The 14,107-nt window shown below is 41.6% G+C and overlaps 1 protein-coding gene across 3 annotated transcripts in view; it reads left to right on the forward strand.

Annotated features, from left to right (window-relative positions):
* Positions 1-13,574, forward strand: part of tprg1 (tumor protein p63 regulated 1) — a 29,065-nt gene extending 15,491 nt beyond the window's left edge. For 2 of the 3 annotated variants that reach the window (XM_030433684.1, XM_030433685.1), the window contains 2 exons: positions 5,879-6,032; positions 9,967-13,571. In XM_030433684.1, coding sequence (XP_030289544.1) covers positions 5,879-6,032; positions 9,967-10,161 — 349 coding nt within the window. In that variant the 3' untranslated portion in view covers positions 10,162-13,571. Of the gene's footprint in view, positions 1-5,878; positions 6,033-9,966 lie in introns of all 3 variants that reach the window. The other variant, XR_003985984.1, reaches the window with a different exon arrangement.
* Positions 13,575-14,107: the final 533 nt, after the last annotated feature.

Here is a 14,107-nt window from a genome sequence, read left to right on the forward strand (position 1 = left end):
CGCACGCTGCATCCGTCATTTCCCATAATGCAACTCAGTTAGACCCCCCCGGCTCCTACAGGCCACGTCTTTGCAACTCTATACCTCCAATTCGTAATGCAAGAATTCTGATAAAAATCTCAAACCAAGCCCATGTACCCCTGATGACCTCAATTTGACGTCATCAGGGGTATATTTCGTAACTTTGGAAAGCTCCTGCAAGAATCTCAAGAAATATCATACATCTGTTTTTCTTGGTACGTGTGATAGAGAAACTTCATTATAAGGCAGGTTAGGAGAGGTAACATTATACATTATACATCAACGAAAAAGCTGTGATTTATAGAGCCATGTCTACATGACAGATTACTTTTTCAACTCTTGAGATTTAAAACCTGGGTTATCTTCACTCCTATTTATCAGCCTGACTGCAGCAGCAGCAACATGCTGAGGTGACCCCCATTGTTGGGTGTTTGTTACCATTAGAAGTCTGAGACAAAATGTACTTTAACGTTACGGAGACGAGAGGGAAAGAAAACAGAAAGAGTATCTGGTGAGTGCTGAGTTTAGTGATAGACCTAAATGAAAACACAAAGACACATTCTGCACATCATTGCAGTTAATGTGCAATAAATTAATCTTGCTTTTTAAGGCAGATAAACACTCCTGCAAGTAACGCATGTAACCACAAATGAGCCGGTGGTCAGATTCGCTTCTCTGCAGGTAAATACAACATGAAATACTCACCAATAATGAAGAAAATCTGTCTGGTGGGACTCAGGCACAAATGTTCGCAGGCGAGATAATGTTTTAGTTCTGTCTGTGTTATGTTTAGTCCAATCTGGTGACAGGTGACCTAATGAAACACAGCGTTACCTCGAGTAAACTTTGTGGATTCTTCTGGGTTTGAACATTATTGGACACATTTTGGATAATGTAACACAACTCAACAAAATATATAATACAATTGTTGTTGGCTGATTTTAGAGATTTCAATCCAAAACCCTTACATGTCATATCTTTAAGTTGTTATTTTATAAAATCCTTTAAAACCCCTCCTACTTACAAGGGTTTGTTGCAACAGTTCATAAGGCCTCCAAGTTAAAGTTGCAACACTGATGGGGAAATTTCACACTTGCTGCTTCCTTGACTCCAGTTAATCGACCTCAGCTGCACTGTCATAAGTAGGACATCCAGCACATAAACTGCATGCAATTATGTACAGCCTTGATAGTAAAAACAAATTCACAACTGAGTCCTTTATATAACTATAACAGTTTATTTCCAGATATTGTATTGTACCTGTAGCATGAGTTCTGTTTGAACCCTGCGCAGAATTAAAAAAAACAACAACACAGATACAAAGCAGAGATCAGGAGCAGAGTCTGCACTCAGGCTGCTCCCCGGGTGTACGGCATAAATTGATAAACACCAAAAGACGTATAATGTTTTGGGCATGCTGCTCTGAGTTCGCACACCTTGGGAGCAGCTTTCAGCTTGTGGACTCCGCTTTATCAAGGTGGAAATATCTTTGCCAACAGCCTGCAGCTATGATATCACAGCTTTTGCATCAACAGTCACAGGGCTGTATGTTTAAGGCCTCGGAGGTTGCATGAGCAGCTTTATCATTAATAATGTAAATATCCATTTGAGGCTTGAATAGTGTAGTGAAATTGTGTTGAAAAGGTAAGCTCGATTCTTTGTGTTTTTGTTTTTCTTTTCCACCCGTTTCCTGTCTTTTGACTCCTTTCACATGTTGCATGAAAACATGCTGGATGGATACATGTATGGATGGCTGACAAACCTGCAGGCTCTCTTGAGCAATCGGACCAGATTTGTTTGTTCACTCTGAGACAATGTGGGACACTTGCCATGACAACTGGAGCTTGGCTTGATATTTATCTTGTGTGTTGACTTATGAAGCGCCTGAAGCCCATGGAGGAATTTTTCGTCACTTGCCCTTAAGCTCAGAATACAGTGTTTCTCTTATGCGTGTGTGCATTTTGTATAAACACTGTGGATTAAGTGGAACTCCACTGGGAAGGTCAATAGAGGGTGGATCCCTTCAGTTTGACCTCTTTCCTTCTTGTTTACAAACCTGTTTTGAGAATTTTCCTTTAACACAAACCGTGTCTTGTTGAGAAACTCATGAATGGCAACGTCGACGCATGCTTTCACCTCCTCTGTGCTTTGGGACTGTAGCGAAGTGAGGTGCAGTGAAAGTCCAAACCCAAGCTCTGCCACATAAACACAGCGAAGTCTTCCAAGGCCTCTGGCTGGAAAGCCCAGCCCTGCTCTGCCTGTTTGGGCTGGTCCCTCTCCCAGTGATAGCTTACCTGTGGAATTTGCCAAAGCTTTTTTATATCCCCATTTATACGAGGGCAATAGCTGTGTGTTCTTACAAAGGGCAATGTGTACAAATGTAAACCCACCGTCCTCGCTCGCTTTTGCTGAAATATAATCAGTCTTTTAGCCCGGGCTTTGCTTTTGTACCAGGTTTTTTTTTTTCTTCTTTTTCTTTCTTCCCCCTTTTCTCCCCGCACAGCATCAGCTCTGGAGGAGGCACACAATGTTCAGCAGCAGCATTGTCATTTTGAAAGTACTTGTGTAAACAGAGCTCGATGATTGCATTATGATGCAGCCGCTCCCTGGGACCGTGTCATATCAACAGCTACACCGCTATTGTTTAGCCTCAGGTGTTTAATTCTGTTTGGCAGGAAGTGCTCTTGCACAAGATGTGTGGCTAAATGAACACATCAGTATGACAGATCATTAAGGCAATCAGAACACTGTTGGGAAATCGCCTCCATCCCCATTTATTTTCTTCCTTTGTTACTTTTTTGCGAAGCAGCAGGTTCATTACAGACACCACAGACGGGGGCTAATACCACCATCAGTAGTTACAGCTGTTGACAGAATCACAAAAAACCCACAACAGGTTGTTTGATTGCCATAACAAGCTGTACTTTGAGCACTGTTTGCATGTTTTTTATGTGCTAAATTGTTTAGCAAGTTGCCTCTTGAAAGCTGTCTGCAACGTCTTCGCACAGTATTGAGCGCAAAATAAACCAAAGTGTTTGCACATCCGCACATCAAGTGCACAGGTTACAGAGTCAGCAAAGACTGATTTGTGGGGCTTTTGTGAATACTTTATTCACAGTGTTAAAAGTATGCAGCAGGCAAATGACTTGCAGAACATAAAAAAAACAGCAGAGATGTTTCAACAGTGCACAATTGCCTAAGGAGATGATGAAATCTTTACAGGCGTCTCTGATGCTGAACCTGTGTTTGTGTTCAGGCGCTGTGTGGACATTTATTGTTCTTGTCGCTAATTTTTTGCTTCTTCTAATAAAAGAAAAAATAAATAAATGAAATGACACATCAAATGTGAAAAATCCCTCATGGTGTCAAAATGTGTCAATTCAACCACTGATTGTATGTTTTACGAAATATGCACGGATATAAATTATTTCCACCTGACTTCTTCTTGTTTTGTGGGTTAATTAAAGTACAGTAACAGTAGTCAACAGTGTTGTTGTACTATGAGTGTAATTATGTGGCACTAAGGAGTTGAACCTGTTACAGCAGGTTTTTCTGGCTACGGTTTTGAATCAGGGTTTATCCTCGAGTTGTTTACCTGCTTTTTTAAACAGGTCACGGAGCTTCAAAGCTACAAAGAGAAAGGGTTGGTGATGTGAGTGATTCCACCTTCAGTTCTTTTTAAGTCCTCTGGGATTCACAAACGCTTGTCAGGCAGACGTATGGAATTGTTTGTAATAGTGGCCAAAATGACCCAACCCTTCACAAATGTCAACACACTGAAGCTTACAGGATGTCGGGAGTATACCACATATGTAAAAAAGTTATCTGAAGCCTTCTGTGGTTCCAGAGGACGCTGCATGATAATGTCCTTTGAGCCAGCATGGGTTGGGTCCAGGGTTTACGTACGCCAACATGTGCTTCTTGCCAACTTGATAATTGTTTTCCAATTGAAGGGAACGCCTGGCGTGCGCTCCTCTGTTGCGCACCGTGCTGCTTTTTTCTTGCGATTTTTGGACATTCAAAAAAGGTTAAAATATTACCAACTTTTCAGGGAGTCACAGCGCTCGTCAGTGTCGTAGACAACATGTTCTGCATCATTTGTGAGAGGGGCATGTCGGACAAAACAGATCATAGCTAACTTTAGGCTACGTATACCTATTCAAAACATATGTCAGGTCGTAGTCGTGCATCTGTTTGAAAATGAGACACATCTGCCGACCTCACCTCTGTAGCCCGCTTCTCATCTCTGGCTACTTCAGGCTAGCAACTCGACATTACATTTGCAGCTACCAGGGCCGGATTAAACAAACAGTTTACACTATGGGCCGATTGGATTTTTTAATGTTTGGATGTTTTGGATTTTAATGTGTCTTTACTTATTAAGAATGTGTATATTTACAGATTTCTCCTGACTTTTCGTGAGGTGAAACCACTAAAATACTTTTTACACACATTGATTCAAATGTTCTGCAAGTTTCAAAAAATAAATAAATGAATGAAATAAATACACAAACACTGAAATAAAGTTTTAGATTAAAAATCTTTTTTAAACATTATTTATTGTAGGTAGTTGATTTTTCTTTTCCCATCTGTCTGCGCCCCCTAGTGGCTGGAGTGCCAAGAATGCCTCTGCCCTGATCCGGCCGAGGTCACGTCTAGTTTAACACACCCAAACCACCAACTGAACTGTCTGCGGTTGTGTCGCATTGTGGGTAACATAAACACCAGCTTTTGATAAGGTGGAACGATATGAAATGCATGCTGAAAAAAAAAAGAAGAAGATATCTCCTGCATGTTTTGCTCGTCTGTTTTGATTCTTATTTTTTGACTTTCCACTGCAAGTCCAACGCTGTTAAGAGGAGTGTGATGCAAACTTGATGGATGTTTTAAGCTTCCTAGAAATTAAGACAAAGAAAAGCAGCACATCCTCACAACTTTAGTACATTTTATCTGAGCTCTATTTAAGTATTCTACTGGAAGGTTTGCCCAATCAGAGATGTGGAGGAGGGTGTCGTGAACTCTCTCTTACCCTGTATCTTTTTGACAGAAACAAAGACACTGTATCCCCCCACACATCACACTCTTAGAGCCCCAGATCCCATTTGATGGACATACAGTAAAAAAGAGACTTGTGAAGCTCTTCACAGCATGTTGATCAAGACCAACATCATTTCCAAGGTGGGATCTGCAAGTGTTAGGAGGTGTGTTAGCTCTCGGCCTTCTGAGGTTTCATCAGGCGGAGGAACGATCTGTCCCTGAGGCATTTTCATTAAAAAGCTGTGGTATTTACTTTCAAATGACAATGATGAGCACGCTGTAGATTACTTCTAAGCCTGGTCAATGTGAAATTGCCCGTGCATCAAATATTTGCCTTGAGGACGGATTAGTGCGATTTTATCTCATCAGGAGGTTTCTAAACATTTTTATTTGTGCACACAATTTCTGTAAAGTACGCAAAAGCGCCCGAGCGGCAGTATGAAGCGAGAACACGGCAACTACACAGCCAAAGTTTGTTTTTTTTCTTTTTAGCACCATTAGAATTACTCCCTACTTTTATTCCTGGGATAAAAGCCGTGTGTGAAAACAACTCTGTGCCACATAATTGTCACTTATAACTGACAGCCCATATGTTGTTGCTATTCTGAATGTGGCCCGGGGCAGAGAAAGCATTTATATTCAGTGTTTTGTGTCTAATCCTCAACGGAAAACAAACAGATCTTTTTTGTAGAAAGCAGTGAGTAATGTTATTGATCTGGTGACAACACGAACTGAAGCTTTGTCACATGGTTGAGTCGAATGTGTCACTGGCGGGGAGAGTCTCTTTGTCATCATCTGTGCTGTCTCGCTGTGTGTTTAGGAGAGAGGGGGAGGGGGTGAGGGTGTTCTGGGACCGGCTGAGAGAGCCCTCCTTCATCTCCAGGTGGAACCCCTTCGCCACTGACTACCCCTTCACCACCTTCACCTACCACCCCGTGAGGAACATCAGTGACAAGTTCGCCACTCTCTGCGACGTAAGTGCATCTATTAATGATTATTCAATTTAAGTATTTTTTTCCTTTCCTTTAGCGTGTTGTATTATTTGTTCTTGTGTATGTCGAAGGTCTTGAAACATTTTTTAAAAAGTCTGCGCCAACCTCCAACAGAAAGCACTGTTCCTGAAAGGCCTTGTCAGTAGCCCCGCCTTCAATCCTGTGACTTAGTGACATCACACTATGTCACCATGTCACACATTTGCATTATTTATGCCCATATTCACAGTGTTAGTGAAGCTAACTGGAAGCTGAAAGCACAACAAAGCCGACCGTAGACATGGTGAGCAGTGCTGGCTCAGGCGTGTGTGGGCTGACCAATCAGAGCAGACTGGGTAATCAGGAGGGGGCGCTTAAAGAGACAGGATCTCAAAGTGGTAATCTAGAAGATTTCCGGAAGCGGAAAATGCAGGACCTCACTGCTTCGGAGAGATCTGTTATCACCTGTGTGATATCAGATGGCAGCTTTGCCACGCCTCAATAACAACACTGCATGATCATAACATTTACTATTTACAGAAAAACAAAATGGTTGCTATAAAAGTAATGTTATTTACATACTTATTCATTGTGTAAAAATAGGTTAACTTATTCCGGTCATTATGATGCGAACCAGCTGCTCTCTCCGGCCGACCAACCACTGCTGGGTGAACGCGTCACTAACTGTGCACCCAGTGTACATCAGTGGTATTACAGCATCAGTGTGCAATAGGCTCAATCAGATTAGATTACTTTAAACAGACAGAGAGGGAATACAGTGCTGCTGTGTTTCTTGAACATTAAACATGTAAACCTATTCAAAAAAGTTGAACCTGAAATGAGCAAAATATGTCTCCTTCAAAAGAATCAGTTTTTAAAAAAAAACTTTATTTCATGCTTACTTCTCGTGGAGTGGAGTGCACATAGTCGTGGTTTCATTTATTGACGTTCTGAATTATTTGAGGTGATTGCTACAACCCCATCGCAATTAGGCGCTCAAAGTGTTGAAAGACTGAAAACCTCATCAGCAGCTTTTTCTTACATTACAACATCCCAATCAAACAGAGGAACCCACGCACCAGGGAAAGTTTGAAAATCACATTTCTCAGCACATAAAACTGAAGTGACTGAGTGTGAACCGAGACTTGCATGTGTCAGATTATATATGTTGAAATTCCGACTTGATTTTATTGTTGGATGACTAATCCAGGTGGAGGTGTGTCCTGCGAGACTCACAGGAGAGACAATCAACCGTTAATCTCTTAAAAAGGACTGACAGTGGGGTGAGATTCATCGTGCGGTCGATCAGTCATCACGCTGAAAAGATTTACTGGCATTAGGCTTCAGGTGTCATCCATGTGTGATTTGTGAGGTTCCACAGAATATAACACTCACAACTGACACACAGGACTGACCAGCTATCAGATATAAAGCGTATCTAACTACGTCTTTCAGGTTCAGATGTCAGTCTGCTTGTGCTGATTAACTTGTTTCACCACCAAAACATAACAAATATGACGCTTGCAAAACTTATAGGGGAATTTCAAAGTGACCTCATCCTGACGACTCAGCATGAGGAAGAGTTAAGCAATCATACAATGTCGTGAAATTGTGTGTTTTGCAACGCGTCAAACGTTGTCACACACGCTGCTTCTACGATCACACAGATTAAGAGAATTAAACACACTCCAGTGACTGCACACAAATGTAGACTGACAGACAAGAGCGGGAGTGCAAAGACCTGGAAAAACATTTACTAAGAATGTGATGTAATCATAGTCTTAATTATATGACGCTGTGAAATGTGCTCTGTTGGGCAGGAATGTCCTCACCGTAGACAGTTAGTGATTACAGCAGATGGTTGGTTTAGATTTGAGCCGTGACCTCAGCGTTAATGTTAAGCTTTGGATTAATAATAATAATACCCCTTTTTACCGACAAGCAAACTATTGTGCGATCGAGAGAAATATTACTGGTGTCAAACGAAAATTATTGCCCATTGCTGGTTAAATAAATGTGAAATATTTCATTGCAAACAGGCTTCACCCTCTTACGAGAAGGCTAACTCAACTTGGATGGGCTAAAGCAGTGGTTCCCAACCTGGGGGGGGCGCCAGAGATCGCAGGGGGGCGCACAACTTTGTCTGTTCTGAGGTTGTGAGGTTAAAGTTATATTTGTGCAACCCTCTGAGGTCGATTGACGCGCCGGCACGTCAAAATCACGTGACCTATTTAAGATGACGTAGCAGCAAGATGGAGCCTCAGAGAGTCTCGGTCCGACTTATGTGTTGGAGCAGCCTTCAAGCTGTGTACCAGTTTTTAAATTGTGTTGATAGGCCAAGTAAAATCGGACTTATGATAAATAATGTACGGCACGCTTTTTCGTTAACATTACCGTCACGTTTGCTGCGCGTTTGGTGCAGGAAGAGACGGTCAAAACGGACTTCTCTCACGAAAGTGTCGGCAAGCAGGAAACGTTTGCGAGCAACAAAACTCGTTCCTATTGGTGGAAAAAGGCACCACACCAGCCAATCACAAAATTACATGGCAAGACACGTGATTTGGTTGCTGGGGGACAGGAGGAAGTTGTGGAAGGACCGACAGTGACGGTGAGAGAGTTGAGAGATGTGTGTCAAAATGAAAAAATAACTGTCACACATGTGAAGTTGTGCTGAAAATAATGACACCAAACAAGGCAAGGTAAATAGTTTTTAAGGTGAAATATAATGGTAAAATCAAAAATAGTCAAAATGGCCAATTATACCCTGGACTGTATAAAATCCCAGTAACACACCCAATCAAAACTCTCTATAATCCAAATTGAAACATATTTCTTGGTCCACATTTAAATTCATTAAGCTATTTATTACCAACACCCCTATGAGGTAGGCCTATTCTGGTCGTGTGTGTGTGTGTGTGTGTGTGTGTGTGTGTGTGTGTGTGTGTGTGTGTGTGTGATACACCTGATGACACAAAAAGGAAGAAATGTATCTATATACATTGTAAAACTAGGAGAATATAGCTGTTGTTTATTTTTGCAAATAAAAGTTTGTAACTAACCACTTTATTCTTTTAGTGTATATGGGTTGGGGGGGCCTGGCTTGTCTTGGACACAGGCAAGGGGGGCTTCAATGAAAAAAGGTTGGGAACCACTGGGCTAAAGGAGTTAGCACCAAATGTCATGTCTTACTGTAAGTGCAGCGATCTGCATTAAGTTCAACGTAAAGTTACTGTAAGTCTCTGTAGAAGACAACTTATTTAGATATATTTACAGTTAGTCTTTTGGATTGCAGCCGTCTACTCTTCAAACATGCTTCTTATCACCTCCGGTTGAAAAATGGACAAGATGTCCTAAAAAAAAAAAGACTCAGGGTCGATTACGATTAAAGAGTTTTGATGACAAAACAAATTAAAAGCGCTGCTCAGTCTGCAAGTCAACCTTTGAGAGTGCACAGACACAGATCAGCTTTTTTTTGTATGAAATCCCGATCATGCTCTTTTTCATTTCTGAATCTGCTCTCTCAGTTTTGTTCTCAGGATGTTTTGGCAGCTTCTGAGCACTTGAGGTTGCCTGCCAACCATTCATAAATGGTTTTTTTTGGATAATTTTTAATTTGTTACTTTTAATGTTTTGTAATGGTTCTACAAATGTCCTCTGTTAAAAGCAGAAAAAGAAGAAATGGGCAAAAATTCCCAGGTAAAATGTCTTTGCAGACATAACATCTGTTTTTGTTACCTTGGACCTTGGTTTTCCAACATGTTTATGACGCACAGGAAAAATGGGGGAAAACAGAAGTAAAACTTGTAGCCAACTTTTGCGCTAATTTAAAGAATACAGATTGTATTACTCTGCCATTAATGGTTAAAATTGGATTGGATTTTAAGGGGCAGAAGTCAAGGATCTGAAGGGGAAATGTGTTTTCTGCTCTTGTTCACAGATCCAGAGCTTTCGCGATCAGCTCAAAGATGCAGCGCAGAGAAACCACGCCAGGAAGCCGGTTCCCGGGAAGGCCAACGGCGTCCTGCTCCTGAACCAGAGCATCCAAATCGAGGCTTACGTTGGCCTCATGTCTTTCCTCGGGAACCAGAACAAACTGGGATACAGCATGGCTCGAGGAAACATTGGCTTCTAACTCTTGTGCATTCCCTAATAGTTCAGTTCACATGGTTTGCTTGTATTTAAAAGTCTTGTATTCATGTCGATAAATGTATTATCGTTCAAACTCTACAAGGAATTGACCAAAGATTTATTTTTTCCACGTCGCGTTGAAGCCTGGATTCTCAGGATGTTCTGTATGAAGGGTTTAAACAACCGTGTGTTCTCCCCCACTGCTTTCCTACCAGTCTGTGGCGTCTGAGCACTCAGAAATATCCACATTTCAACACCGCTCTTCACTGGATGACGGATCCCCCGCCGCTCTCAAGGAGCTTTGTATTTGCTCCTCAGTGATATGGTAATTCAACTCTTTCGCAATGGGACTCCTTTCTTCCTCCCCCGGTGTCTCTGTTAAAAGCTCATTCCAATGCCATTCTGCCCCTTAGAGATTCACTGGAGCATGGGGGCACATTTGTCAGTTTAGTTTTATCATTCCTAGTGTATTTTTACAGTGAATACAGTGCTGGAATTTCCCCTTGATTTGTGTGTTTACTGCGTGTCACTCCGCCTTGTTTTGGTATCATCTGTCTGCCACGGACGAGAAAATGTAGGCTTACATATTTTGATCTCGTCTCCCTTTGAGTAGTATAAAATATGCAGATTTTTTTCAGGCAGATTCCTGTGCACTGTTTTCCTTCAGTGCATTTTATTATTCTATTATCACACCGCAGTTCTGTCCATACAACTTAAGAACTCATGTTGAAAGAGAAACCTAGTGGTGACCTTTGGCACTCCGGCAATGCCGCAACCCCGTGATGCGCTGTTGTTGAGGGATATTATCGTACATTTAAAGATAGTACATGATGAAACAGGGGATTTCAGTCCTGAGTAATTGAGCGACACCTGTGGTGACTTTTGTTACTAGCGAGAGCGGTTACAGGACGCGTTTATTAAGCAGCTACTTTATCAGAAATAAAACTGACGAGCATGTAATGTATCTGTTTGCAGCCGAAGAAGCCCACATTATTTTAATATAGACGTTGACCCGTAATGATTAAACCACACTTTGGTTTCATCCTGCAGTAGGCGACAGTTAAAGGAGAATCTTTTTATTTATTCTGGCGCCCCCTGTGGACAGAAGCGGTAGTGTTTCTTCCTGTGATAAAGATCTTGATCCAGTTAGAAGTTAGTGAAAGATAGACACAAATTGTTTTTTGTGACTGCTTCAAAATAAAAGCCACCAGCCCGCTCTGATTCAGTGTAAAAATAGCATCATTGGGCGAGTTATTTGAAAAAATTACTCATCATGCATTACTCATTAAAAACTAGTTGCTTTACTAATTACTCACGCACAAAAAAGTAACGCTTTGCATAATAAACAATATGACTTTGTGCTTTTCCATCTCAGCTACGTCAAAGACACCTTCAGAAGCGTCCACGCTGAAACAAAATGCATCTTCCTGTGTGCGGAAACAGAATTAAGACATTATGCTTCAACAGCCCAACAGTCCTGAGAGATTAACTGATCACCCGACTGCTATCTTTGCTTCGTCAACTGCCAGCAGCTCTCCAGAAAGTGAAGTAAAAGCTGCGTGGCTCACACACCATCCAACTCTTGACTAAATTTGGTGATACTTCAGTGTAGGCTCTCACATGGCTATCGTGAGGGAGCCAGCTAAGATCACACAAGATATGAATACAACAGTTAACAGCCTCCTGGCACCTCCATCGCGAACCATCTATGCCAAGCTGGCACCTCCTGGACTGGACGGCACAGAGACTAAACTGACATTAACCCTCCATCAGTAAGACGGAGAGCAAGCTGACTAGAAAATGTCAAAGTAATGAAGCTTTACTGGGATTACTGAAGGTCATGTAGTTACTGATTTTAAGATTCTAATCCTTAACACTACTTGCTACTAAAAAGAATATCCCTTTACTGAAACTAGATATTACATAATGCATTTCTAGTCTCCGCTAAAAGACAAGTTGACAGTACTCAGTGTTTCCTTTGAATCGTTCATGCAGAGGTTGGCTGTTTTTCCCAGCAATGGGAGTGGCGGACCCTGCCAGCAGCAATGAAAGACACTTTAAAGAGTCGGAATTGCAAAATTTGAATACACACCAACGGCATAGCCCCGCGAAAAAATGTATGAGCCGAAAAAGGTTGCAAAAACAGGACGCTGAGTGACTTATACAAACAAATGCAAACAAGCTATGCACAGCAGTATTTCCCCTCTTCTCGGGTCTTCTCTTCAGGAAACGAGGTTAAGTAGCGAGCGGCCATATATACAGCTGTTATTGCAGCAGGTAAAGTATACGGTTAAGTTCAGCACCTTTCGTATCATGTATCATAACCTCGGGGGTTTGAAGGGGTTAACATGTTTCCTCCCAGAATGAGGACGTGTCTCTAATCCTGGATCAAGCGCTGCTCTGGCCCCGAGCAAAAAGCACCTCATCCATATTTTGGCTCTTCAAGTTGTAAAAAGATGTTCAGAAAACAGGATTAACTGCCAGATAAATGAGCGCTCATAAACTTGTGTTGCTGAGCCCCCAAGAAAACCGGCGGTGCAGATTTGCATTTAGGCCCAGCTGATGATTCAGAGGACACTATTTTGAAAAATATCCAAGTGTGTGTGTTTATGTTGTTTGGTTTCCATGGATAACATTTATACCTGTAATCATTTTATTCTTTTAATTGCCGTGAATTTATCCTAGCTGCAGGTGAAGCATGAAGACAGCACAAAACACTGAGCTGCAGAGCGACACCGAACGCGCCAAACACTGTCATGTCACAAATCATTTGAAGTAATGAAGGACTTCCTAACAAGTAATGTTTGTGATTATGTTGCTTACTGTTCGGATGATGCCGTGCGCGTGTTCTGTCTCGTCTGAGTCGAACGCCATCGAAGCCAAACTCTCACCTTTTCTCGTGTTTTCCGTCAACCTTTATTTCGTAACAGTTAAGAGCATCACTTCACTTGGCTGACATCTGCAGCAGATGTGGTGTGACTTCGCTGCTGATGCCAGGATATAGAATGAATTGGGGCCTGTGTGTGTGTGTGTGTGTGTGTGCAGATGTGCGTGCAGGGGTTAGGAGGGAGTGTGGGTGTGTTGTTATGTATGAACCATGGCTGTCCTCGGATGATCTTTTGTGTGTTAGAGATCATTAAGATCAGCCCTCGAGGTGCCTCATCCAAATTGAAGCTTTGGTTCGCTCTCAACATCGAATGTACACTCTGTACTCAGAACTGACTGAGACTGCACAGCTGGGCAGATGCTGGTGCAGCAGTTTAGTAAACATAATTGTTAGACATTATGGACAGATTTGCAGTGATGATCAGGGAACATACAGATAACAGATGTCTTTTTTGCTGATTAAAAAATTGCAAGTTAACTTTATATGATTCACTGTAAAAGAGCAAATAAAATAAACCAAAGAAGAAACAACTGTAGTGTCGGTGTGTCTGTTTATAACTGAGAAGAACAAATTAAACTCTCAAACATTATGTAAGTGCAGTTAACAATTTTGTAGTCACATAAACAAGAGTTACTAGTTAGATTTTCTTTCTGTTCTCCTACATTCAGTTACATGATCACTCACCGCAGAATCAGCCCCAGCTTTGCAGGTAGTTCAGGAGTTTGGCCCGCTGTCGTGTCAGTGTTAGGTTTCAGGTTTTACTTTGAGAAGGCGAAACTACCAGGACGCATCAAAAAAGACACAAAACTAAGATCTCTCGTTAAGTTAACATTTAACATGACTTGAATGTGAAAAAGTATGTTTTTATTTTACATTAAAGGGGTTTTTGGTAAATAAGTTGCAATAACTTACATGTATTAATCACTTTTTGTATAATTCTCGGCCGTCTATAAGCCTCAAACTCAGCTGTAGCATGAAGTTTCCTCACAATAGGACGTCATCATATATTAGCTTCATTTTTGTCCCTCCACTGTTAAACCTCATCGTCATGACGATCATGATC

Source organism: Sparus aurata, chromosome 11 (assembly GCF_900880675.1).
Source record: "Sparus aurata chromosome 11, fSpaAur1.1, whole genome shotgun sequence".
Classification (NCBI taxonomy): domain Eukaryota; kingdom Metazoa; phylum Chordata; class Actinopteri; order Spariformes; family Sparidae; genus Sparus; species Sparus aurata.